Genomic DNA, 24,566 nt, shown 5'->3' with positions numbered 1-24,566 from the left:
TGGTAAATCTTTCTCCATCCCTTTGTTTTGAGTCTTTGTGTATCCTTGAATGTGACATGGGTCTGGATGCAGCATACCGATGAGTTTTGGCTTTTTATCCAATTTGCCTGTCTGTGTCTTTGGATTAGGGGATTTAGTCGATTTAAATTTAGAATTAATAATAATATATGTGAATTTAATACTGCCATTTAATGTTAGCTGGCTGTTTTGCCCATTAGTTGATGTAAATTCTTGATTATGTAGATGCTTTTTACTTTTTGGTATTTTTTAGGAAGGCTGATACTGGTTGTTCCTTTCTATGTGTAGTGGTTCTTTAAGAAGCTCTTGTAAAGCAGGCCTGGTGGTGATGAAATCTCTGAGTGCTTGCTTGTTCGCAAAAGAGTTTATTTTTCCTTTGCTTATGAAGCTTAGTTTGGCTGGATGTAAAATTCTGGGTTGAAAGTTCTTTTCTTTAAAGATGTTGAATATTGGCCCCCACTCTCTTCTGGCTTGTAGGGTTTCTGCTGAGAGATCTGCTATGAGTCTGATAGGCTTCCCTTTATGGGTAACCTGATCTTTCTCTCTGGCTGCCCTCAATATTTTCTCCTTCATTTCAACTCTGGTGAATCTGGCGATTATATGCCTTGAGGTTAGTCTTCTTGAGGAATATCTTTGTGGTGTTCTCTGTATTACCTGGAGTTGAATATTGTCCTGATTTGCTAGGTTGGGAAAGTTTTTCTGAATAATATGTTGAAGCATATTTTCCAGCTTTGATTGATTCTCTTCGTCACATTCAGGTACACCTATCAAATATAGATTAGGTCTTTTCACATAGTCCCATATTTCTTGGAGACTTTGCTCATTCCTTTTTATCCTTTTTTCTCTAATCTTATCTTCTCATTTTATTTCATTAAGTTGGTCTTCGACTTCTGATATCTTTTCTTCTGCTTGATCAATTTGGCTGTTAAAACTTGTGCATACTTCACGAAGTTCTTGTGTTGTGTTTTTCAGCTCCATTAATTCACTTATATTTCTCTCTAAAGTGTGTATTCTTGTTAACATTTCGTCAAACCTTTTTTCAAAGTTCGTAGTTTCTTTGCATTGGGTTAGAACAAGTTCTTTTAACTCACAGAATTTTCTTATAATCCACCTTTTGAAGCCTGCTTCTGTTAATGGAACACACTCATTCTCCATCAGGCCTTGTTCTGTTGCTGATGAGGAACTGTGATCCCCTGTAGAGGGAGAAGCATTCTGATTTTGGGTATTCTCAGCCTTTTTAGGCTTGTTTCTTCCCTTTGTTATAGATTTATCCATCTGTGGTCTTTATTATTACCATCTTTATAATTGGGTTTCTGAGTGGACGTCCAACTTCCTGATTCCCAGCACTAAAATTTGAGCAACCCACTGCGCTGGCCAAAACAGTGGTGTTAAGATTGATGGTGCTTCTGTTCACGATAGCAAAGACCTGGAACCAACCCAAATGCCCAACAATGATAGACTGGATAGGGAAAATGTGGTACATATACACCATGGAATATTATGCAGCCATCAAAAACGATGAGTTCACGTCCTTTGTAGGGACATGGATGAACCTGGAAACCATCATTCTCAGCAAACTGACACAAGAGCAGAAAATCAAACACCGAATGTTCTCACTCATAGGTGGGTGTTGAACAATGAGAACACATGGACACAGGGAGGGGAGCATCACACACTGGGGTCCGTTGGGGGGAATTGGGGGAGGGACGGGGGGTGGGGAGGTGGGAAGAGATAGCATGGGGAGAAAGGACAGATACGGGCGAGGGGACAGAAGGCAGAAAACCACACTGCCATGTGTGTACCTATGCAACAATCTTGCATGTTCTTCACATGTACCCCAAAACCTAAAATGCAAAAAAAAAAAAAAAAAAAGAAAAAGAAAAAAAAAAAGATTGATGGTGATTTTCTGACTCTGTACCAAGAACCGCCACACCAGGGCGGTGGCAAAACCGCCTCACCGGCCACAAGAGTCATGCTGGCGACCCGTGGGGTGGCTCCGCTGGGAATCTGCTGGTGCGTGAGCAACAAAAATTTGTCTGAAAGTGTGGCGTCCTCTTGGTCTCTGCGCTTTCACTGGGAGCTACAATCTCGAGCTGCTAGTGATCAGCCATCTTGAGTCTCTCTCCCAAAAATAAATTTTAAATGGTTAGAAATGTTATTCCTATCTTTGCTTTTGAGAAAAGAACTTAAAAATTACGGGATAGCAAATTGGGGGATGGAGAATTATGAGGTAATATTACTTGAATTGTGTAAATTGTTTATGTAATCGAAATACTAGCTTACTTCCTAACTTTTCTTACATATACTGGTCGCCCTCTGTGACTTCAGGTAGTGGATAAAAAAACAGCTCAAAAACTAAGAGAAAGAAGGTTTCCATGTAGGAAGGGAAGGCATTAAAGCTTTCCTCAAAGGACAGTGGCAGCTATATTTTGCAGAGTGCTGAGAAATGGTTATTATCACATGTCTGTGCTTTCTGGAGGCTAAAACATTTGACAGCATGAAGTCCAATTACATATAAATGTACCTAAAAGTTAGAAGAAAAGTTGTATTGAGAACTGAGAGACAACAGAGAAGGCTTTGTTGACTCAAAATTTCTACTAGCTTCAAAGGCCATATTGTCTGAAATGATTTCTCTTACTACTCCTTTTTCACTATAAATTTTCCTTCTTGGTTTAGTGTTTTAAACCACTTCACACTAAAGAGTTTGTGATATCTCCAATCAGCTTTTGCAATATTTCCAATTAGCATTTCCCCTGAAAGGAAAGAAGATGAAAAATAAGCTAGAGAAGGAAAAGAAGTGGTCCCAGAAAGGTTAGGTGTAAGGTGGTAAGAATGGATGTTTCCTGCTCAAGTCCTTGCTCAGATGTCACTGTCCCCATGAAGCCTACCATGAGCACATATGTACGTTATCCTCATATGTATATGGCATCCAGCTCCTTCCTCTTGCATTTCCACTCTCATGTCTTCATCCTGAGCTGCCTCTTCCTGTTGCATCTATCACTTCATAATGTATTATATCATTTGTTATATATCATGTTTATTACTTATTACTTGTTTCTGACAGCTAAAATATAAGCTTTATGAGGGCAGGGATCTTTATTAATATATTAAAAGTGTATAGAAAAGTACTGGGACATAATAGGTATCCAAATATTTGTGGTAAAGCTCTTCCACCAGAAAAAAGAAAAAGAGAAAGTGTAGCCACACATTTCCCCAAAGATATAAATTAAGAGTCCTAAGTACTTTGAATAATTCAGAGTGAAATTTTTAAGAGAAAATTATTATTTCCTTCTATGTATTACTGTTTAATTTCTATTTCAGTCCCCACCAGGGAGCATTGACACTGGTCATTTCAGGAAGTAAAGCTTTGAAGATAAAGGAGGCTTATTTTAATAAAGACAGAGAAAGGAAAGGAGGAATGCATTGACTCATGATTAGGGGATTTCTGAGGAAATGGCTGTTCTGCTATTTTATGCAGAAGGACCATGGATTCTGCCTGTACCTCACTTATTTATGGGTTATTAGAGATTGGTGAGTGTTTCAGACAAACTGAGTTTATTACAGAAATTCATGTAATTAACTTACTCCAACTGGAAGAAACGGAATAGTGAAAACATGAATAAATTTCTACTTTATTGTATCTGTAATCAGAATGTTCTGTCAGAGGCTCCAAAATTTTAATCTATTGATCAGTGTTGTTTCATAATAAAATGTTAACAGCAAAATGACAAAACACAGGGTATCTGTATCCTTCAAACCAGTAATCCCATTCCTAGGAATTTGTACCATTTTTACGTAGAAGTTTAAGAAGCTACAAAGATACCCATCACATTTTTTAGACTTGTGGAAAAAATAGCCATCTAACTACCTACCAAGACTTCAATATGTCTACAATGCAATTTTATGCAGCCATGGTGTAGAAGTATAATTATTGATATGAAAAGATATCCATCAAATATTCACTCAATTGAGGAAGTTTTAAAGCAGTATGTTCTATATGTAAGTATATTCAAGCATGAACAACTTGCAAATTATATTAGCAGTGATGGTGGATGATAATTTTCTTCATTTAGCTTTGTCTTTCCTGTACTTTATATATATTTCTACAATTAGAAGTTAGAATGCAGAAAATGTATAGCAGCATTTATCAGAGGATAAGATGATGTTTGTATATTACATTTTTATAATTTTTAGATATCTCATTGACTTTAGATATTAAAAAGACTTGAGATTTTTGAAGAGTTGTGTCGCTTTTGTATAACAGCTATTTATGCTTGGAAAAAGGAAGAATTTCATATTTTATGTGCAGTGCTGTAATTGTTTGAGTAGATATGGGGGGACACTCTAGTCACTGGGAATGTGTATAATGCTTTAACTGCTTAGAGTGTACTTCTGTACACTTTATCTTTTTACTGTTGTGGAAGGTGAAGTATCTGTTGCTCCCACTTCAGAAAAGAGAGATTTTGTTTGTTTGTTTGTTTGTTTCCTGAGACAGGATCTGGCTCTGTTGCCCAGGCTGAAGTGCAGTGGGAAGATCATGCCTCCCCGAGGCCTCAACCACCCAAGGCTTAAGCAGGATTCTCCTACCTCAGTCTCCCGAGTAGCTGGGACTACAGACTTGTGCGCCACCATGCCTGCCTAATTTTTTTGATTTCTAATAGAGAAGAGGTCTGGGTATGTCACCCAGGCTGGTCTCAAATTCCTGAGCTCAATGGATCCGCCCACCTGGGCTTCTCAAAGTGCTAGGATAACAGGCGTGTGCCATCACACCTGGTCAGAAAAGATATATTTTAATGCTTATGTACTTTATGTGATTTGCACAGGTTCATTTAGCTGGTAAATCCTGCTCTCTGAAATGCACATCTCTGTACTAACCAAAAACATGCTTAAAAAAATAGTTATGCTGGGTGCTGTGGCTCACGCCTGTAATCTCAGCACTTTGGGAAGCCTAGGTAGGGAGATCACTTGAGGTCAGGAGTTTGAGAGTAGCCTGACCAACATGGTAAAATCCTGTCTCTACTAAAAATACAAAATTAGCCGGACATGTTGGTGCATACCTATAATCTCAGCTACTTGGGAAGCTGAGGCAGGAGAATCACTTGAACCCAGGAGGCCAAGATTGTGGTGAGCCGAGATCGCGCCACTGCACTCCAGTCTGGGCAACAGGAGTGAAACTTCATCTCAAAAAAAAAAAAAAAAAAAAAAAAAAAGCTATGAATAAATTCAGGAAAATAAATTATATGCTCTGAAGAGACAAAGAATGTTTTTAAGACTATCTGCATACTAAGATGTGAATACAAGACATATCACCGTTTGGAATTTTTCCCTTGAGCATACACAGGTATTGTCATGAGTGGCAGTTGTGATAGCACAGCTTCTGAAGGAGAAAAAGTGACTGGGGCCTGCCTTGACAATATTTGGGGAGTTGTTTGAGCCGCTGTGTTGCAAGTTCACCTAATTCTAGTAGCTGGTTTCCTTTGTATTCTCCTGGCAACATACAGGGATTTAGTTGAATTGGATTGAGTCTAAGAGTGTTGAGAAGTTGACGTCCAAGCTCCATGTATTTTTGTGACGTTAACATTGGCAATGATATCTGGAACTTAGTTTTTTTCTACAGTTGGCTGCTGTGCTTGAGCTCGCCACCGCTCTGTTCTGCTTTATTTTTCTCCAATGTATAATACTTACCATTGTATGTTATTTATTAGTTTTATGTTGTGTCTATCTTCCCAGAATGTAAGTGTTGCAAGAAGTCAGGGATTTTTGTCTGTTTTACTCAAGATTGTACCCCAAGTGCCCAGAACAATGTCTGGGACATAATAAGGACTCAATAAAAATATGCTAAACATTTATTAATCCCAAGAGTTATTTAATAGATTATATTTAATGGCAGGTATCATATTGAGCAGCAGAGTACTATGTCCCGTTAGTCTTGCTAAAATATAGTTAAATATATCATTTTAATTTAGGAAGGGGGACATACATCATTTTTGCTTTCTCACTAGAATTTTAGTACTTATTTGAACAAGTTTGCCAAGAAACAAATTCTATTTCAGAGATAAAACCATTGTTTATACTATTATTATACCTATAGAAGCTATTTTTTTTAACTTCAGCTTTTTTCTTCCGTCTCTCTCTCTCTTGCTCTTGTTTTTCAGAAAAGAGGCACAGTTAGATGAAGAAGGACAGTTTCTTGTCAGAATAATATACGATGACTCCAAAACTTATGATTTGGTTGCTGCTGCAAGCAAAGTCCTCAGTAAGTTGAATGCAACTTTCCCACTTTGGCTAAGTTACACATAGAAGCTCAAAGAATGCATGGTTCAAGATCGCAACGTAGGGTTATGTAAGTTGTGCAGAGCATTTGTGCAACTTGCATAGTTGTGTGGCCAACGTTCACATATCATGTTAGGCTCAGGCTATGCTGAGTCTTATTTTTTTCTTTTACAGGTTCCTTAGAGAATGGAAGAGTAAATGTGCTCTTGTTGTTTTTATTGTTTGAGAGACAATATGGCTTTGTCACCCAGAGTGGAGTGCAGTAATGGCCTAACCCTGGCTCACCACATCCTCTGCCTGCCGGGCTTCAGTGATCCTCCCATCTCAGCCTCCCAAGTAACTGGGACTACAGGCATGAAACACCATGCCCGGCTCATCTTTTTGTATTTTTGGTAGAGACAAGGTTTTGTCATGTTGCTCAGGCTGATCTCGAACTCTTGAGCTCAAGTGATCTACCTGCCTTGGCCTCCCAAAGTGCTGGGATTGCAGGTGTGAGCCACCATGCCAAGCCCAGTCAGTCCTTTGTCTCCCTCAATAGAAAACCATGTATCGAGGAAGGAAAGAAAATTATTGATATTTAACATAACAACGTCAGTTGTGGTTTAATGTAGCAACATCAGTTGTGGTGTCAACGATATAGTAGTTATTCAAGTATAATATGTGTTCTCTGCAAATCTCTTTTGCAGTCAGGAGTTGCATTAGCTAGTGGTAAAAGAAACGTGAATCTGAGATCTACCACAGACAAATATCTTTCTTAAGAAGGCAGAGTTTTAAAAACTTCATGGAGAAAAAGTTGTTCTCTAAATAGTTACTAGTATTCCCATAGTACTTATTTATTTATTTTTTTAGACAGAGTTTTGTTCTTGTTGCCCAGGCTGGGCAATCTAAGTTCACCACAACATCCACCTCCTGAATTCAAGAGATTCTCTTGCCTCAGCTTCCTGAGTAGCTGGGATTATAGGCATGCGCTGCCACACCCAGCTAATTTTGTATTTTTAGTAGAGACGGGATTTCTCCATGTTAGTCAGGCTGATCTTGAACTTCTGATCTCAGGTGATCCGCCCAACTTGGCCTCCCAAAGTGCTGGGATTACAGGCGTGAGTCACTGCACCTAATTTTTAACTGGGCTGGAGTTTGGATACAATCGAATGAAGTTTTTAGCTTTGCTAAATATAACTAGAAAAGCAAGTACTATCTATAATAGAAAATTTTTTTTAAAGATTGGTAAATGTTTAATAATAACAAAAAAATATCTAGCCCCTTTAGCAATCAAAATGGAAACAAATATGAAGTAACTTTTTTCTTATCAATTTGGCAGTTTTAAAAATGAAATATCTAGTGTAATGATAGAGTAGAGTTAATGGGAAAATCATACACATTTTTAATGTGATAGTAATTAAGACAACTTTTTTGGAGAAAAAAAAAAAAGCCTTTTAAAAACATACTAAACCCTTCAGGAATTTTTCCTAAAAAAGTTATTAGACCTCTTTGCATTAAGATTTATATATGTGTTTTCATGTCACAGTTCCTTATATTATCAAAACCTGAAAGAAAAAGCCTACATTTTCAATAAGAAGGGATTGGTTAAATAACTTATTGCATCCATATGTTGAATAAGATAGCAATTAAAATCGATACACAGCACTTTGGGAGGCCAAAGCGAGTAAATCACTTGAGTCCAAGAGTTGGAGACCATCCTGGCCAACATGGTAAAACCCCTTCTCTATTAAAAATACAAAAGTTAGGTTTGGTGGCAGATGCCTGTAGTCCCAGCTATTCAGGAGGCTGAGGTAGGAGAATCACCTGAACCTGGGAGGTAGAGGTTGCAGTAAGCTGAGATCACAGCAGCGCACTACAGCCTGGGTGACAGAGTGAGACTCTGTCTCAAAAAAACAAAAATTGATGCAGAGAAATCACAAACAAGAATCACTATTAGTGATTCTTTTTTAAGAGAAAAGCAGGACAACAGGATACATACTATACATAATCAGGTTATTAAATATACATATTTATATTAAGAAAGACTATCTTATAACAAGATATCATGTGCATTCTTGATGATTAAAAAATTGTGTTTTCTGGAAAAAATAAATGGTACATCAAATATATGCTTTAAAAAGGTCAAAATTAAGTACAGGGTGAATATTTCTTGTCTAAAACTCTTGGGACCAGAAATGTTTAGGCTTTCAGAATTTTTTGGATTTTGGAATATTTTCATATTTGTAAGAAGATATCTTGGGGATGGGATTCAAGTCAAAACACAAAATTCAGTTATGTTTCATGTACACCTTATAGACATAGGCTGAGGGTAATTTTATACAATATTTCAAATGATTTTCCACGTGAAACAGTGTTTTGACTGCAATCCATCACGAGTTCAGGTGTAGAATTTTCCACTTGTGGTGTCACGTTGGTGCACAAAAAAGTTTCAGATTTTTGAGCATTTCGAATTTCAGATTTTCAGATTATGTGTGCTCCACTTATAATTTGTAATATAAGCTGAGAAACTGGTTGCTTTGCTTATAAATCCAAATGTACACCATTAACATGTTTATACATTGCCTTCTCTGACTTCATTGTATTGTCCTGGCCAGATTTTTTCATATGATCCATGTTGGCCATGCACAAAAATTGAAGACATTTAAAATTATTTTAATAAACAGTGGTCTTCAACCTTTCTATGAACAATAGTTTACCTATTATGTGTTTTTCCCCCCCTTCTTGAACCTGTAAAATAGATCTTAATGCTGGAGAAATCCTCCAAATGTTTGGGAAGATGTTTTTCGTCTTTTGCCAAGAATCCGGTTATGATACAATCTTGCGTGTCCTGGGCTCTAATGTCAGGGAATTTCTACAGGTAAGCATAGCTATTGGAGGGTCTTGAACATATTGTACCATTTTTTGCTACATATTTTTTTTCTTTAATTTCTGGTTGCTGATGCTGAATATGCAAGTTGTAAATTAATATTCCCTGAAAAACTCCACATGGTCTTTTGTGATCTGTTCAACTGCCTTTTTTTTTTTTTTTTTTTTTTGGTAATGGCTATATATGCTAGCGGTTGTGGTTTAATTTTTACATTTTAGACATATTACATGATCTTATTTTTTATGTACAAAACATTCCTGGTTTGTAGATATAATCAAGCAATGTATCCGTGTTTATGAAATTCTACCTGGAGCTCATTGTTAAGGAAAAAGTAGCAGGGTTTTCAGGTATTCTGTCACCAAAACATATTTAAGATCCATTAGCATGAGTTACATATTAATTAATCAACTATACTAAAGAAAATAGGGAACTGTCCAGAGTCAGTTTCAGGTGAAAAAGATAAATAATGCAATCAAAGGCCTTTGCCTGATATTCTTGTTAGAATTGCCTTAAAAGATTTTACTAGTAAATTACACATTAAATGAGAGACTATTTCTGGATTGATTATACTATTTTAAGCACTGGCATTTGTGAGACCCTCTTCTTGAAATGTGTTAACATTGAAAATTATGTGGTTGTTTGCAAAGGATATTTCTAAACTGGCTGCTGAAAGCAGCCAGATCTTGCTGGAAAATGATGTCAGTGCAATACTAGCTGAACCGAAGCCCAGTTTTGAGGGAATGTAAACTACTTTCAATCCAGCTGCATTATTGATTTAACAGCCAAAATAAGAACTTTAGTGTTTAATCAAAATGTCTGTTGTTTACATAGTGACATTTTTCTTATAAACTTAAAACAGCATTAAATCAACTTGGAAACTGGTTTGCAATCTCCTGCCATGGGTTTACTAAACTACTGGTGTCAAAAAAAGCTGCCACTTCCAAATGAAGTAGCTGCCAAAAGATATTTAAATAAAATTGAACAGCCAGTATTTAATGGGATTATTTTAAATGGATTGAAGTTTGATACTTAAAAATCTGGGGGGATTTTGGGTTTTTGAATACATATGTCACTTTTTAGTACTTTTGTTGACCACTATCAACTTATCAGCAAAGTTTCAACTTTCATTTGATCTGTCTGACTTTTAACTCTCTCTCAATGGCCATGTTTACATAACAAAACAAAGATTCAAATGGTTTTATTAATTCTTTTTTTTTTTAATTTTTTTACCTCTACTCATTGTGACCATCTGCTAAGCTTGTTACTGCACAGTAAGAGAGCAAGCAGCCTTTTAGGTGTGTTTCTCTGTGTTCCGAAGCTGCTTTATTCAACAGGACAGCCACGAGTTGCAAGAGGCTACTCAGCATTTAAAATGAGATGTGCAAACTGGGCGGTGATTCACACCTGTAGTCCCAGCTACTCAGAGGCTGAGGCAGGAGGATCACTTGAGCCTGGGAGATGGAGGCTGCAATGAGCTATGATCACACCACTGCACTCCAGCCTGGGAGACAGAGTGAGACCCTGTCTCTACATGCACACGTACATACATACATACATGCATACATACAACAAAGCACGATGTGCTGTAAGTGTAAAATACACACCAGATATCAAAGACAGCACCAAAAGAATAAAAGATGGCTTATTCATAGTTTTATAATGATTTCATGTTAAAATGATATTTTGAATATATTTGATTTTATAAAATTTAGTTAACATAGCTTTAAATTACACACTATTTTAGTTCATTTTTCTTTCAGTGTAAGAGTAAACAATGAAGAAACCAGAAAGTTAGTATACCATGAAGTTTTCATCAATATTGTACATTATGATTTAGTTCTTTTTTTCTCCTGGTTTTGAAATTGTATCTTAATGGCAAATTGAATATGTTTAAATACTGCTTTTCTAAAAAGTAGATATTTATGTTATCATTAGGTTAATTACACAGAAATTAAATGGACTTTTCTTCGGTGTGACTATAAAACAAAGTCATTAACTTTCATTCATTGTTTTCACATCCCAGCACACATATAAAGACTGACATTTTTGTTACATAAATTAATAAAATATTCTTTATGGTATTTTCAACTCTTCACTAAAAATTTAAAGACTTTTTGTTCTGTCTCAGCTCTGGTTTTAATCAGTCACCTCATCTTTAGATTCTATTTCCCAAATACTGAGATTTGAGAATTCTGCCACTTTTCTCTATTTCCCTTACACTTTTTGGGAGAATCTACTATTATCTAGAGATTGGATGGATTCCCTGCTTCTCTTCCTGACTCCTCCAATCTCTCCTCCATTCTATAACTCTAGTGCTTTTCCTGAAATTCAAATGTATCTCCTCATATCATTTTCTTGCTTAAACTCTGGAGTAATTTTTTATTGCTCACTGGAAACTGTCAAAGTATTTAAAACAATTGAAACTTTCATCCTCTCTCCATCTTTCCTCCCCCTGTCCTCCAGTCCAGCCAAACTTAACCTCTTTTAGAACCTTGTATTTGTCTTGTTCCCACTATCCTCTCAGCTTTTGCACAGGCTCTTTTCTTTGCCTGGTGGATTGTTCCAGGGCTTTCCCCCTAAATAAGTGCTATTAATCCTGAAGGTAAAATTACTTCTCTAGGAAGGCCCCTTCCTCTCTCCAAGCTCTGCTCTATCTAGTCCTGGTAACTAACCACTCTCTTATTGTCATAAGACACTATTTCCTCAGCCACAGTCGTTTTCACACTGCATTATCATTCCATTTGATGGACTGGAATGTAAACTTCAGGAAGCCAGAGATGATGTATAATCTCTTAATGTTTGTACCTCTACAGATGCAATCTGTATATCTGGGATTAAATGAATACCCCTTTTGTAAAAAAATGAATATTTGCCTTTTGTGCAAAAGTAGAAAACACACAATAGGAAGCAAACACACCAATAGATCAAGCTGAATTATTTTACTCAGGATAACCCATTTTGAGTGAGACCCTGTAATTATATTTACAGATGAATCATAGAATTAAATATGAAAGAAGAGACGTACACTAGACCAATTTCCTTTTCAGGTGAACATAGTAAATTACTGTTTATTATTTAAATTATAGGACACATTGCTTGTATCTATTGACACTTTTAAAGTGGCCATTCTAATATTTCCATTTTAAGCTTTTAGGGAACACTAAAATAGCTACTGAAATCATAACACGGAGACTATTTGATTATGCATTAGCTGAGCAACTCTGACTCACTCATCACAGCAAGCAGAATTTCCTTGGAAGTTGTCTGCCCACAGCCTTTCAGTTGGATACATTATTAAGAATAGGTCTGCCATACACACACACACACACACACACACACACACACACACACACATATGCACACACACACACACATACACACTATACATACCATACTATTGTTTTCACGTTTCTTGAAATACTTTAAACATTTTTTCTAAGTACTAGACACAGCATATAATAGGAAATTAATGAAACAGTCTTTGAATAATAGAATTAATTAATTCTGAAGTGTATGTGTTTTTAAAAATTATTTGGTCCAGCCTGTTTTATCAGGATAATACCTCTTTTGCTTAAATTTTATATTCAAGGACATGCTATATAGATAACTTCAGTAGCTTAGCTCCAGAAACATAACTTGTTTTCTCACATGGACTTTACCATTTCCATTGATAGTCGATTTAGACAACGAATACTAACATACCTTCCCCCTTGAAAGGCTTTGGTATCAATATCTAATTCATGACCCTGCTCATGCAGTCTCTCCTGTGCTTCTAAATTCAATTTTAAAAATTTTGCATTATGCTTGTTTTAAACCACCCTTAGACTTTAACAAAAAAAAATAGCTAAAAGTCCTAAATGGATAAAGTAATAAAATATAAGAAATAGTTTTAGAGAAACATTGTAGAAATACTCCTGTAGGTAGTTCACAGTTTAGGATGTATTTTTCTTAAATCTCCAGTGAAACAATCAATTTGTGGGCTGATGAAAAAAGTAATAATCTTTGGCATTTATTCTTTGGTCAATTTAATAAATGAAAATATAATTTATCAAAAAGAGAAAAAGAAGTAAGGTATTTTTTAATTTGATTTTTGGATCTTATATATTTTACCTAGATAACTTAAACAGAAGACCATATTTCAGTAAGAATTTTATCTAATTTTTCCACTTTTTTATTCATAAATTCAAAATAAAATGTGTGGTTTCGTGTTACTGTTACAGTCAATTTCTATCAGAAGCTTCTAGTGTACTGATGAAAACGCTGCAAAGAATGCATGGGATTTGAAAGCTTCGTAAGAAAATAGCTGATACGAAATGGCCAATTTAATGCTATTTTCATCTCAATCCACATTCACCATTACTCTCTAATGTCCTATTGCTTTATAGCAGATTATATTTTCCCTGAATAACTGCAACAATGTCTCCTATCTTACATGCATTTCTGCAGTGTGATTTTGCCTCTCCCTCACAGGAAGTGAAATTCTCTTTTCCTTGAATCTGGGTTGGCTTTAGTGATTATGAACCAAGAGAATGTGGCGAAAGTGACATATTCAAACTTCCTAGACTAGAACAGAAGAAGTCTTGGTTTCCTTTAGGGTATCTTGGGACATTTGCTATTGGGATGGTATCTCTAGAAACCCAGACACATGAAATGAAAAGCACAAGCCACACGGAGAGGCCACATGTAGACTGGAAGATAGATAGCAGTTCTAGCTGGGCTCCCAGCAAAGAGCTAGAAACAACTACCAGCTGTTTGACTGATCCACCTTGGAAACAAGATGGATCAGTCAACAAGCCAGCTACCCTATTCTGATAATTTCAACCCAGTTTCCATCTGATTCCATCTCAAGGGAAGAACTTTCTAATTTATCCAGACAGCCCACAGAACCATGAATGATAACAAATAAATTATTAGAGTTGTTTTACATATAGCTGTGGATAACTAGAGCAGTACTCTGTGCATTATTTTTCACTTTATATTTTACGTCTGTGTTAGTATATGTGTGTATGCTTGTCCAATGAGGCAAGAGCTGTGAGAACGCTGTGTTTGAGAAAATCTATTACCTGTGGGAATGGGAGCCACATCAGTTCCAAACAGGGCTGCTAATTCCATTTCAATGGTATTACATTATTACTACATCATATTGTCTTTACCTCCCCAACAAATTTGCAGAGTTAAAATGAAATTAAAATGAGCAGTGAAGGTTGCTAGTTGACTATTAAAATATATATGGGGAAATGCAATTGTAGAGACCAGTTAGGATTTAAATTATGACCTAAGTATGCATATAGAATTCAGATGAATAGTTAAATAAACATTCTTTCAGTATTTACTGGAGACACTGGGTTCTTCAACTACTCTTGATATGGTGACAGTTTCAGTCGTTCACTAAATTCAGACATATCTGAGTTTATCAACCAGTGCGTCTGTTCAGCCTGCAATAGGACTTTTTTCAATTCCTGTTGGCTCCAGGTTTTGGCTTATTAAATACAACATTGGGATTTGGCCACCAGGAACAATCTGGGATTGATGACTGATCTAATTCTTAATGTTTGTGCAAAGGGTTATTTTGGGAAATATGAGGATTTTCCTGAACAGCTGTAAAATTCTAATACTTCCCTAAATTATTTATATTTCTTAAGAAAAAAGTGCACCATTCACTTTATTTTTAACTTTGGAATTTCAAAAGGAACTGTTTTTTTCAGCATCTACAATGCCAATTTCTATAATCCACGATTTAAAATTTGACAAGTAGGGATTTAGCTTTATTTTTAAAAATCTTGTGAAGGAAGATAAGAAATATTCAAGAATTGTAAGGCTTTGCAGTTTGAATAACTGGTATATATTTTCATAATTTTTCAAAATATTGGTTAATTGTTACACGTAGTATTATATAAGCTGGATCATTTTTAACATGAGTTTAAAAGCAGTAGAATAAGTGAAATGTTTTAAACGTCTTTCTTTAAATATTTCCCTGGAGAAGATGGTAGTGATAAATTGATAGAGCTTTAAAGTTATTTCCATTTAAATAATTATAGTGACTCTGGTACAGTTTCTTTTTAAATAGAGATTTTCAATATTTCTTTTAGAAAAGAATATCTATATCTTTTCAGTTGAAAAGCTACTTAATTTTCAAGGAGCAGCTCCAAGAATAAAAGGCAGGAAAAGTATCATGAAAGCATTCGCTTCTTACTCACTCTGATCTCATGCTGTTTACTTTGTTGCTTCTCATTAGGGTTTGGTTTTCATTTTCTTGGGTCTATTTTGTTTAAATGTTTTATCTTCAAATGCCAAAATGACTTTTTTCTTATAAAACTTTACAATTTTTTTAAATTACATGGTTCTCATTAAAGAATGTTGGTGTTGGTCCTATTTTTCAGAGGTATGAGGGATATAAAGATAGGAAATCCTGTGCCTCATCCTCCTTCATTGAAAAACAAAAAGAAGTTTGCCATGACTAATTTTAAAGATTTCTTGCAGATCTAAACTGCAGTAGTATTCTCAACATAGACAACTCCCTTCTCCCCATCCACTAAAACAAGGATTCTTAGAGACTGAAAATGTCTTTCTTTCAAAACTTTCAAGGCAAGGTCTTACCCATTTCTGTGGATCCTTTAAAAATTGTAATTAGATGTCCTTGAAACAGGAGAATCGGGGAGTTGACTTCTGAGGACTTTGCCATGGTAATTATGTGTGAACTTGGTTTTGGCATTCATGTTAGAAAACGAAAATGTACATTTATTTTGAAACATTCCAAGATCTTTAAAAATGTGACATGTTAAAGTATTTCTCAAACAAATGATAAATTGTCTTTTGTTTTCTAAATCTGTGAAGTGTACTGTATCTGAAACTCCAGTACAGTATCCCAGAATATCAGAATTAATTTTTCTTCTATAAATGATAAATGCAAGTGATAAAATAAACCAACTTACAGGGATCAAAATTCCTGAGTAGAAAAACCACATTTGTTTGCTTGTAGAAAAACAGTAAAATGATATTAGAACATTAAGAAATGAAATTATGAAATTAAAACCTTTTGGTATCTCAAGATATCAAAATAGATGAATGGACCTACTCTCTAGGTTTTTTAATTTTATAAAGACTAGAAGAATGAATCAAAGCATATTTGAGGTTTACGTCGTTATTTCCTAGGAATCTACTTGTGCTGCAATATAAGAGTTTACATTTTTTCGTTGTCTTTTTTACTTTCATACATATGGACATACTTCTTTGCCATCGGCCACGCAGATCTTTACTTTCTGTAAGTGCTTCCATGGGTATATTTAGAAATAACATGGAATATTACTTTTGATATGAAACTGTTATTCTCCAGAATGCATTGTTAGAGCAATGTTGATGAACCATCATCTTTGTTTAAATACCATTATCAAATGTAGAAAGAGTTTTTTCTTGACTATTGTAAGAATCTTTTTGTAACTTTTTGACATTGCTGCAAAAAAATTGAACCCTGTATGTGAGGATGACACATTTATTAGCAATAAAAGTGTACTTCAATGAAAACAACTTAACTTTTAATCATTAATCCCAATTCTTGTAATAGTCTGGCTGTGGTAATTACTTTAAATTTTGAAAGAGTAAAGCCAAGTAAGGAAGGTTGTAACTCAAGAAATCCCAGGAGTGTTTTTTATATTAGATACGATCTAAAGAAAATCAATATGACATTAAGTGGTGTTCCATCTTTCATGATTCAGGAAAGCACTTTACTTGTTCAATTAATTAATAGTAAATTCAATAGAATAGTACATCTCTGGAGAGTTGGTTACCACAACGACGGGAAAGATTAACATTCCCATTGGTGTTTTTGGTATCTGGTGAGGGGGCACTGCCTGTCTTTGGTGACTCAGGAAGGACTGACTTGGGCCGTTCTGTCCACTCGGACTCACCTCAGCTTCAGTGGTGCCAGGAACATAAGTAGTGCAAACCGTTATTGCCCTATGCCATCTGCTTGACTGAATGTAGAAATGTTTTAGAAATCCAGTAAAAATAGATGAGTATGAAAATAATATGAGCACATTGATTTATGAAATATGTAAGCATTCTACTTAGAAAAAATTGAAAAAATATTAAAATGCCTATTTCAAGTTACTGTACTGTTTGGTTCAATTTCTTTCTTTCTTTCCCTCCCTCCCTCCCTTCCTTCCTTCCCGCCTTCCTTCCTCCTTCCTTCCTCTCCCTTTCTTTTTTTTTTTTTTTTTTTTTTTTTTTTGAGACAGTTTCACTTGTTACCCAGGCTGGAGTGCAATGGCGTGATCTCGGCTCACCGCAACCTCCGCCTCCTGGGTTCAGGCAATTCTCCTGCCTCAGCCTCCTGAGTAGCTGGGATTACAGGCACGTGCCACCATGCCCAGCTAATTCTTTGTATTTTTATTAGAGATGGGGTTTCATCATGTTGACCAGGATGGTCTCGATCTCTTGACCTCGTGATCCACCCGCCTCGGCCTCCCAAAGTGCTGGGATTACAGGCTTGAGCCACCGTGCCCGGCCTCCTTTCTTTCTTTTCTTTCTTTCAAGACAGAGTCTCACTGTGTCACCCAGGCTGGAGTGCAGTGGCAAGATCTCAGCTCACTGTAACCTCCGCCTCCTGGGTTCAAGTAATTCTCATGCCTCAGCCTCCCAGGTAGTTGGTACTACAGGCGTATCCCACCATGCCTGGCTAATTTTTGTATTTTCAGTAGGGATGGGGTTTTACCATATTGGCTAGGCTGGTCTTGAACTCCTGACTGCAAGTGATTTGCCTGCCTGGGCCTCTCAAAGTGCTGGGATTACAGGTGTGAGACAGCATGCCCAGCCTCAGTTTCTTTTTTAAGTGAGCTACAACATAGTACCTGGGCCAGAATATATTAGAAATATATTCTAAATGCAGCCAAAAGCTCAATTTTGACTTTGTGAGGAATGCAGATAAAAATAAAACTCTCTTGGGAGGTTTTTTTTTCCTCGCTAGATTCCTTTCATAACATGTTTCGCAACATAAGTAGAAGTATAAGGGGTCTGGGAGGGTTATAAAGAAGAGTCCCCAGGTCTTCCATTCTATGGGAAGAGTTCTAATGAGAATGATTTGTCACTGGAGGAACACCTCATACTATTCAACCAAGTAAAACAGTTTTAGGACTCAGGTTTGTAGGTTATATATGTTTAGTGTCTACCATATTGGATTAATTTTACATGGCACTAGCAGCCTCTAGAGGCAATCAGGATGAATTGATGTTTTGGGTCAGAATTAGCTTGTCCTGAACAGGTGTTAAATGTGGGGAAGGGAACAGAAAGCGCCATAGATGCAAACAGTTCAAAAAGTCACCAGATTTATCCAGTTGAGGAGACCATTGAATCACTTATCTGGATTAGAATGTCAAACTTCATAACTCAGCTCAGAGCTCATCTTCATTTTGAAGTATTTTAACTCCATTATCTCTGCCTGAGTTGTTGGCTTCCTCATTTGCTCATCAAAAGCCACTCTGCCTATCCATTTGTGATATAAACCATGAGCTGCTTAAACCTCATCATGGAGATCTGCATACAAACATCTACCCTGCCCCCCAGCCCCTGTGACACAGTGCATGATACGTAATGCACATACAGGAACTTGAAAGAGTGAATGTGTGATTGGCTGCACAGAAGGGACAGAAAATTGGACAATACCGTAGGTGCCCTGGCAGAGTATTGCTCAAATGTGGACACCCGCGGAATCATCTCATACTCACTCCACTTTCTTCCCAGTAATCTCACTGGATTTTTCTGTTTTTCTAAATTGACCTCTCTGAGACATTTGGAATGAGAACCATAGTTTAATTTTGGCATATCTCCAGTACTTTCATTTTAGATACATTCTTTTATGCCTGTGACATTTTGAAACTGTTTTTTTTTTCTTTTTCTCTTTAAAAATAATCATCAATTGTGACTAGATTGGTACTACTTGCTTGGTGTATTCATTTTTATTGCTGCCATAACAAATGGCCACAAACTAAAGTGCTTAACACAACACAAATTTATGACCCTACGGTTTCCTAAGTTGGAAGTCCGTCGAAGGCCTTCAGTGGACTCTACTCAGAGTGCTGTATTGGCAGAACTGTGTATCTTCTTGTCGGCCTTTGGAAATAATCGTTTTCTTTCTCATTCAGGTATTGACAGAATTCAGTTCCACACAGTTATGGGGCTGAGGACCCAGGTTCCTTGACTGTCAGCAGGCAGCTGCCCTAGAGTCCTGGAGACCTCTTTCCAGTCCTTGAACAGTCTCCTGCATCTCAAAACCAGCAGATGCTGTTGAATCTTTCTCATGCTCCCATCTCTTTGACCTTCTGTCATTGCACCTCTGTCTCTCACCACATAGCAGGAAAAGCTTCTTGACTTTTAAGTGCACAGTTACTCATGTGACTAAGTTGGGCTCACCTGGATAATCCAGGATAATCTTCCCAGCTCAAGGTCCATAACCCTAATAACATCTGCAAAATCCCTTTCATCATGTGATATAACATGTTTACAGGGATTAAGGCAAGGGAATCTTTCAGAGACAATTATTTGTCAACCACATCTGAAATATGCTAAGTGCTTTATATACATTTTTAAAGTTACCGCCATTTTGCCAGAAGAAATAAAGTCTTAGAAATATTGGGCAAATTAGCTACCATCCTACGAAATGACAGTCATGACTTAAAGCCATGTCTACTTGATCCTAAATCATATTGCTCTTAATTCCTATACCATGCTGTGCTGTGTGTGTACCCTACTATATGTATGCAGCACACACACACACACACACACACACACACACATACACACACACACCAACAGGTTATGAACTAAGTGTTATTTGAAACATCATCTTGGGTCAAATAAAATACATGGTTTGCACCATTTCTTCTAGTCATCTTTATACCAATTAGTTTTGCATATTAGTAATATGGGACTCAGCGGAATGTGGCATCTTCCAAATTAATGGCAAGGCTACAAGAACAGAAAATATTTATTGGCCAGTTTCCAAGACTTACATTTCAAAAAGTATTTATTTCACAGATTAGCTATGAAACTCCACATTATGATAGCCTACTAAAAAACATGAAGAAATTGCATTCTTTAGTTTCTAAAGTAGATGTTTAATTTCTAACACATTAGAATAGTTAAATAGAAATCACAAAATAATATGTTTATATTTTATATGCTTATAATTTGGGCATATTTTTTTCAGTTGAAAATTAAGTTTTAGAATTACAGTACACACAGAAGGGGAACACGGGAACCCTTTGGGCATTTCCTGTTGTTGATCACAACACACATAAACAACTGCCCCAAGCTCTTGTAGATATCAGTATCATTTCCTTAGCCCTTAACTGTGTGTTTCCTGCTGCAGGCATTCTTTTTAATCCCACTTATTTATCTTTTCTTAAAATGTACTATTTCATAGCAAGAGACAGTTTTCTTAGTTCTACTACCTTAGTTGTGTTTTATGTGTGGTGTTTGCCTTACGTATACCTCAGTGAGGTGAGTGAAGGGTATGCTCCATGTGCTGCGTTGCTGATCTGCCAATTAGACTCTGATTTGACCCTTGTTTTCATGTCTGGCTTTCTCAGCTGTCATTGCGGAAGCCTTGTTTATTGGTCTCTCTTTCCTCTTTGCTGCAGAACCTTGATGCTCTGCACGACCACCTTGCTACTATCTACCCAGGAATGCGTGCACCTTCCTTTAGGTGCACTGATGCAGAAAAAGGCAAAGGACTCATTCTGCACTACTACTCAGAGAGAGAAGGACTTCAGGATATTGTCATTGGAATCACCAAAACAGTGGCTCAACAAATACATGGCACTGAAATAGACATGAAGGTAACAAATAGCAATGGAGACTTCTGAACACAGATGATATCTAAAAATGTTTTAAATGACACTCTTTAAATTTACCTACAGTTATCACTGTTAGTGCTCCCTGGAAGTATATGTAAGCCAAAATGGTGGACAGGCCAGCAGTCTTCTATATTTGGCCTTGGAGTGCATTATACAGAATATGTTTTTCCTTCTGGCAGCAGATTTTTCTTTCTAATTATATATTGTTCAAGGCTACAAGAAATTTATTTTGCATTCCCTGTGAACACACACCAGCTGGGAAGCAGAAGAATATGTGACTGACTGAGCTGTGGGTTTCAGCATGCAAAATATCCAGATTATAGGTATTCAAATTCTAAAACAATCTAAAATTAAGTATTATTTTATAGATCATTATCTTTTTGTCGATTTTTGTCTGCCCCAAAATACAGCTGGAGTGTCTCATTTTGTGAATGAAAGTGTTTGTTTTTGTTTTTAATCAAGTTACTTGGTGAAAGAAGCCAGGTCTGGTACTTTAAAAACTGTACTGTTATTGATAATACACAGTCTTCGTTTTGAATGATAATTTCAAGGTACTGATAGGGCAACTATGCAACAAAGAGAACCACTTTTTTTTTTTTTTTTTTTTTTTTTTTTTTTTTTTAAATCTCTGGCCCTTACAGTCTCTCCCAGTCAGGCTGCTTTTTATGTGTTCAGCGTGTTCATACCCAAGAGTCAATTCTCAGTGGCCTTAAACTTTCAGCCAAAATGGGGAGAGACACTTTTTCCCAACTTTTCCTTATGCATAGAAAACCTAATAGACAGTTCTTTCTTAGAGATCATAGTTATGTTCTAACACACTCAGGAAGTCTAAAACTCTTTAAATGGAGTGTTAACCAAAATTGTAACATTTAAATTGATTAGATCAGAAAGTAATCCACACATTTAATCCAGTAACGTTACATTAGAGTTCATGGTTTTCTTTCTTTCAGAAGTTGGTATCAGTTCTTACGTGGCACTTGTTGATGATTCCCAGGTGCATCATTAGTTTTTCTGTAACTATTAGTAATGGCAAAAACCACAATTACTTTTGCACCAACTAATAGAAAGTGGGACTGTATATAACATGGCATTATCAAATTCAGACACTTAAAAATTGAAACCTTGGATAAAGTATCACAATTCATCCACGATTGGGCATCTCACTGATATTCAATCAAAATAGTATATATCTCTCATTTCTAATCTTTTGATCTTGATACTACACTAGCACCGTATCTATATGGAGTGAACCTATATGCATATTGTATGCAGTATTGGCTTTGTTCTTATTTAACCAGAATGAGAAAGAAGCAGGTTCATAGAGACTTCAGAAAGAAACACAAATTAGGACAGACTTGGAAACTGCTAATACTGGCATTAGAATACTTGGCATGGGAGATTGCTGGCATTAGCAAACTGTGTGATATTCAAGTATTTATTCAATTATATGGTTCACTTTATACAGTATTTCAATTTTCTTCTGACCATTTATTCAAGTGCTTCAAAATGAACTTCTGAAATATTTGCATTTTGTAAGTATATTTTGTATGTTTAACTTTTTCAAAGGCACTGTTTTGACTTCTTGAGGCATTTTCACATCAAGTGCTTAAGTTTATAAGGCCCAGAGATGCCAGACAATTTGAGCCACATAATTAATACTAGATCATGTCATAAAGTGACATATCAATGAGAAGTTAAAAATATGATTAGAAAAGCCATTTGTTTTGCCAGTTTGATCAAGGCAAAAAATTAGAATTGAATAATTAATTAATAAGTTTAGGATACATAAAATTCAGTTTCTCTACTTAAATAGAAACAGAGTAGAACACCAAAATTAGGCCTGACTTTCTTGCTTTGTCTATGATTTAGGGAAATCAACCTTAGTGAGGTAAAATTTTCAAATTATAAATAAGGATACTAATACTTAGCCAGTATAGTAAGTAATTCTGACAGTGAGAGTAGTAATATCCCAGTTTTGTGGTAAAATATGTCTAAAATAATGTATGCAATAGCATCTACAGTTATTGTGATTTGGTTTTGAAATCTCAGAGAATGTGACAGTGTACTCCTGAAAAAAAAAAGAAAAGAAAAGTGAACAACATTTTGTTTTTATTTATAGCTGTAACTGAAGAAATGTTGTCCCAACCATTTCCCGTTTGGGTCTGGTTGCCATTGAGGTTGAGTTTTCCCTTTGTAAGAGGACTCATTGCTTGCAATTTAACCTAAAAAAAAAAAAAAAAAAAAAAAAAAAAGAAAGAAAAATTCTATACTTTAGTGCTTTAAAAATGTAGGGTTTTTTTACATTATCGATATTAGCTCACAATTATGATTACTTCCTTAGAATGAATTCCTAGATTTGCAATTAAATCAAATAATCCACAAAATTTTAAGGAATTTTTATGTATATTGTCAGTTTATTCTTCGGAAAGATTAATCAAAATACTCTCTCATCAGTGGTATTTGAGATGCCTCTTTTTTAGTACCTTACCCAATTTGGTATTGTAACTTTTTTTGTGTGTGTGTGATGAAGTCTTGCTCTGTTACCCAGGCTGGAGTGCAACGGCGCGATCTCAGCTCACTGCAACCTCCACCTCCCGGTTCAAACAATTCTCCTGCCTCAGCCTCCCGAGTACCTGGGATTAAAGGCAGCCACCAGAGCGCCTGGCTAATTTTTGCATTTTCAGTAGAGATGATGGTTTCGCCTTGTTGGCCAGGCTGGTTTCTAACTCCTGACCTCAGGTGACCTGACCGCCTTGGCCTCTGGAAGTGCTGGGATTACAGGTGGGAGCCAGCAAACCTAGCCTGATATTGTAACTTTATACATTTGCCAATTGATGGTTAAAAATGACATTGTATTTATTTTTGAATATACATCTCTATCATTTTATTCCCCATTGTTTTAAAATAGCATTATAATTTTGTTTGATAGCACCAGCTTGTATGGCTTTCAGGTTGTTGGCTATACAAGTGTGCTTGTCTGAGAAGGCAGAGCCCACCAGTGCTTTTTTAAAAAAAAAAACTCTGCCAAAGAGAACGTATAGGATACTGGGGAGCTGATACCAGATTTGTAAATTTACAATGATTATTCAATCTCCAGATTTTATAGATCAAAGGCCAGAAATATTTTTTCTGTTTTAGACATACGTAGTATTTCCATACATGTACTGAATTTGTATAATTAATCTTCTAAATGCAGTTTTCATAACTCATTTTTTATATTTAGGTATTTTAATTAAACTGAAATGCAGATGATTCATGCCATTCCCCCTTTGATATCCAGGTTATTCAGCAAAGAAATGAAGAATGTGATCATACTCAATTTTTAATTGAAGAAAAAGAGTCAAAAGAAGAGGATTTTTATGAAGATCTTGACAGATTTGAAGAAAATGGTACCCAGGAATCACGCATCAGCCCATATACATTCTGCAAAGCTTTTCCCTTTCATATAATATTTGATCGGGACCTAGTGGTCACTCAGTGTGGCAATGCCATATACAGAGTTCTCCCCCAGGTAAAATGACAGCACACTTATTGTAAGCAATCAATCGGTGTTACCTATT

The 24,566-nt window shown here is 36.1% G+C and overlaps 1 protein-coding gene across 1 annotated transcript in view; it reads left to right on the top strand.

The window, feature by feature from the left end:
- The window catches only part of GUCY1B1 (guanylate cyclase 1 soluble subunit beta 1), a 48,973-nt gene that overhangs the window by 11,556 nt on the left and 12,851 nt on the right, over positions 1-24,566 (top strand). Inside the window, exons 3-6 of the mRNA XM_003927949.3 lie at positions 6,174-6,274; positions 9,030-9,148; positions 20,791-20,988; positions 24,287-24,517. Coding sequence (XP_003927998.1) covers positions 6,174-6,274; positions 9,030-9,148; positions 20,791-20,988; positions 24,287-24,517 — 649 coding nt within the window. The remainder of the gene's footprint in view (positions 1-6,173; positions 6,275-9,029; positions 9,149-20,790; positions 20,989-24,286; positions 24,518-24,566) is intronic.

The sequence above is a fragment of the Saimiri boliviensis genome, chromosome 3, assembly GCF_048565385.1.
Source record: "Saimiri boliviensis isolate mSaiBol1 chromosome 3, mSaiBol1.pri, whole genome shotgun sequence".
NCBI classification, from domain to species: domain Eukaryota; kingdom Metazoa; phylum Chordata; class Mammalia; order Primates; family Cebidae; genus Saimiri; species Saimiri boliviensis.
Note: the sequence above shows the minus strand (reverse complement) of the source record. Positions and strands in the feature narration are given on the sequence as shown.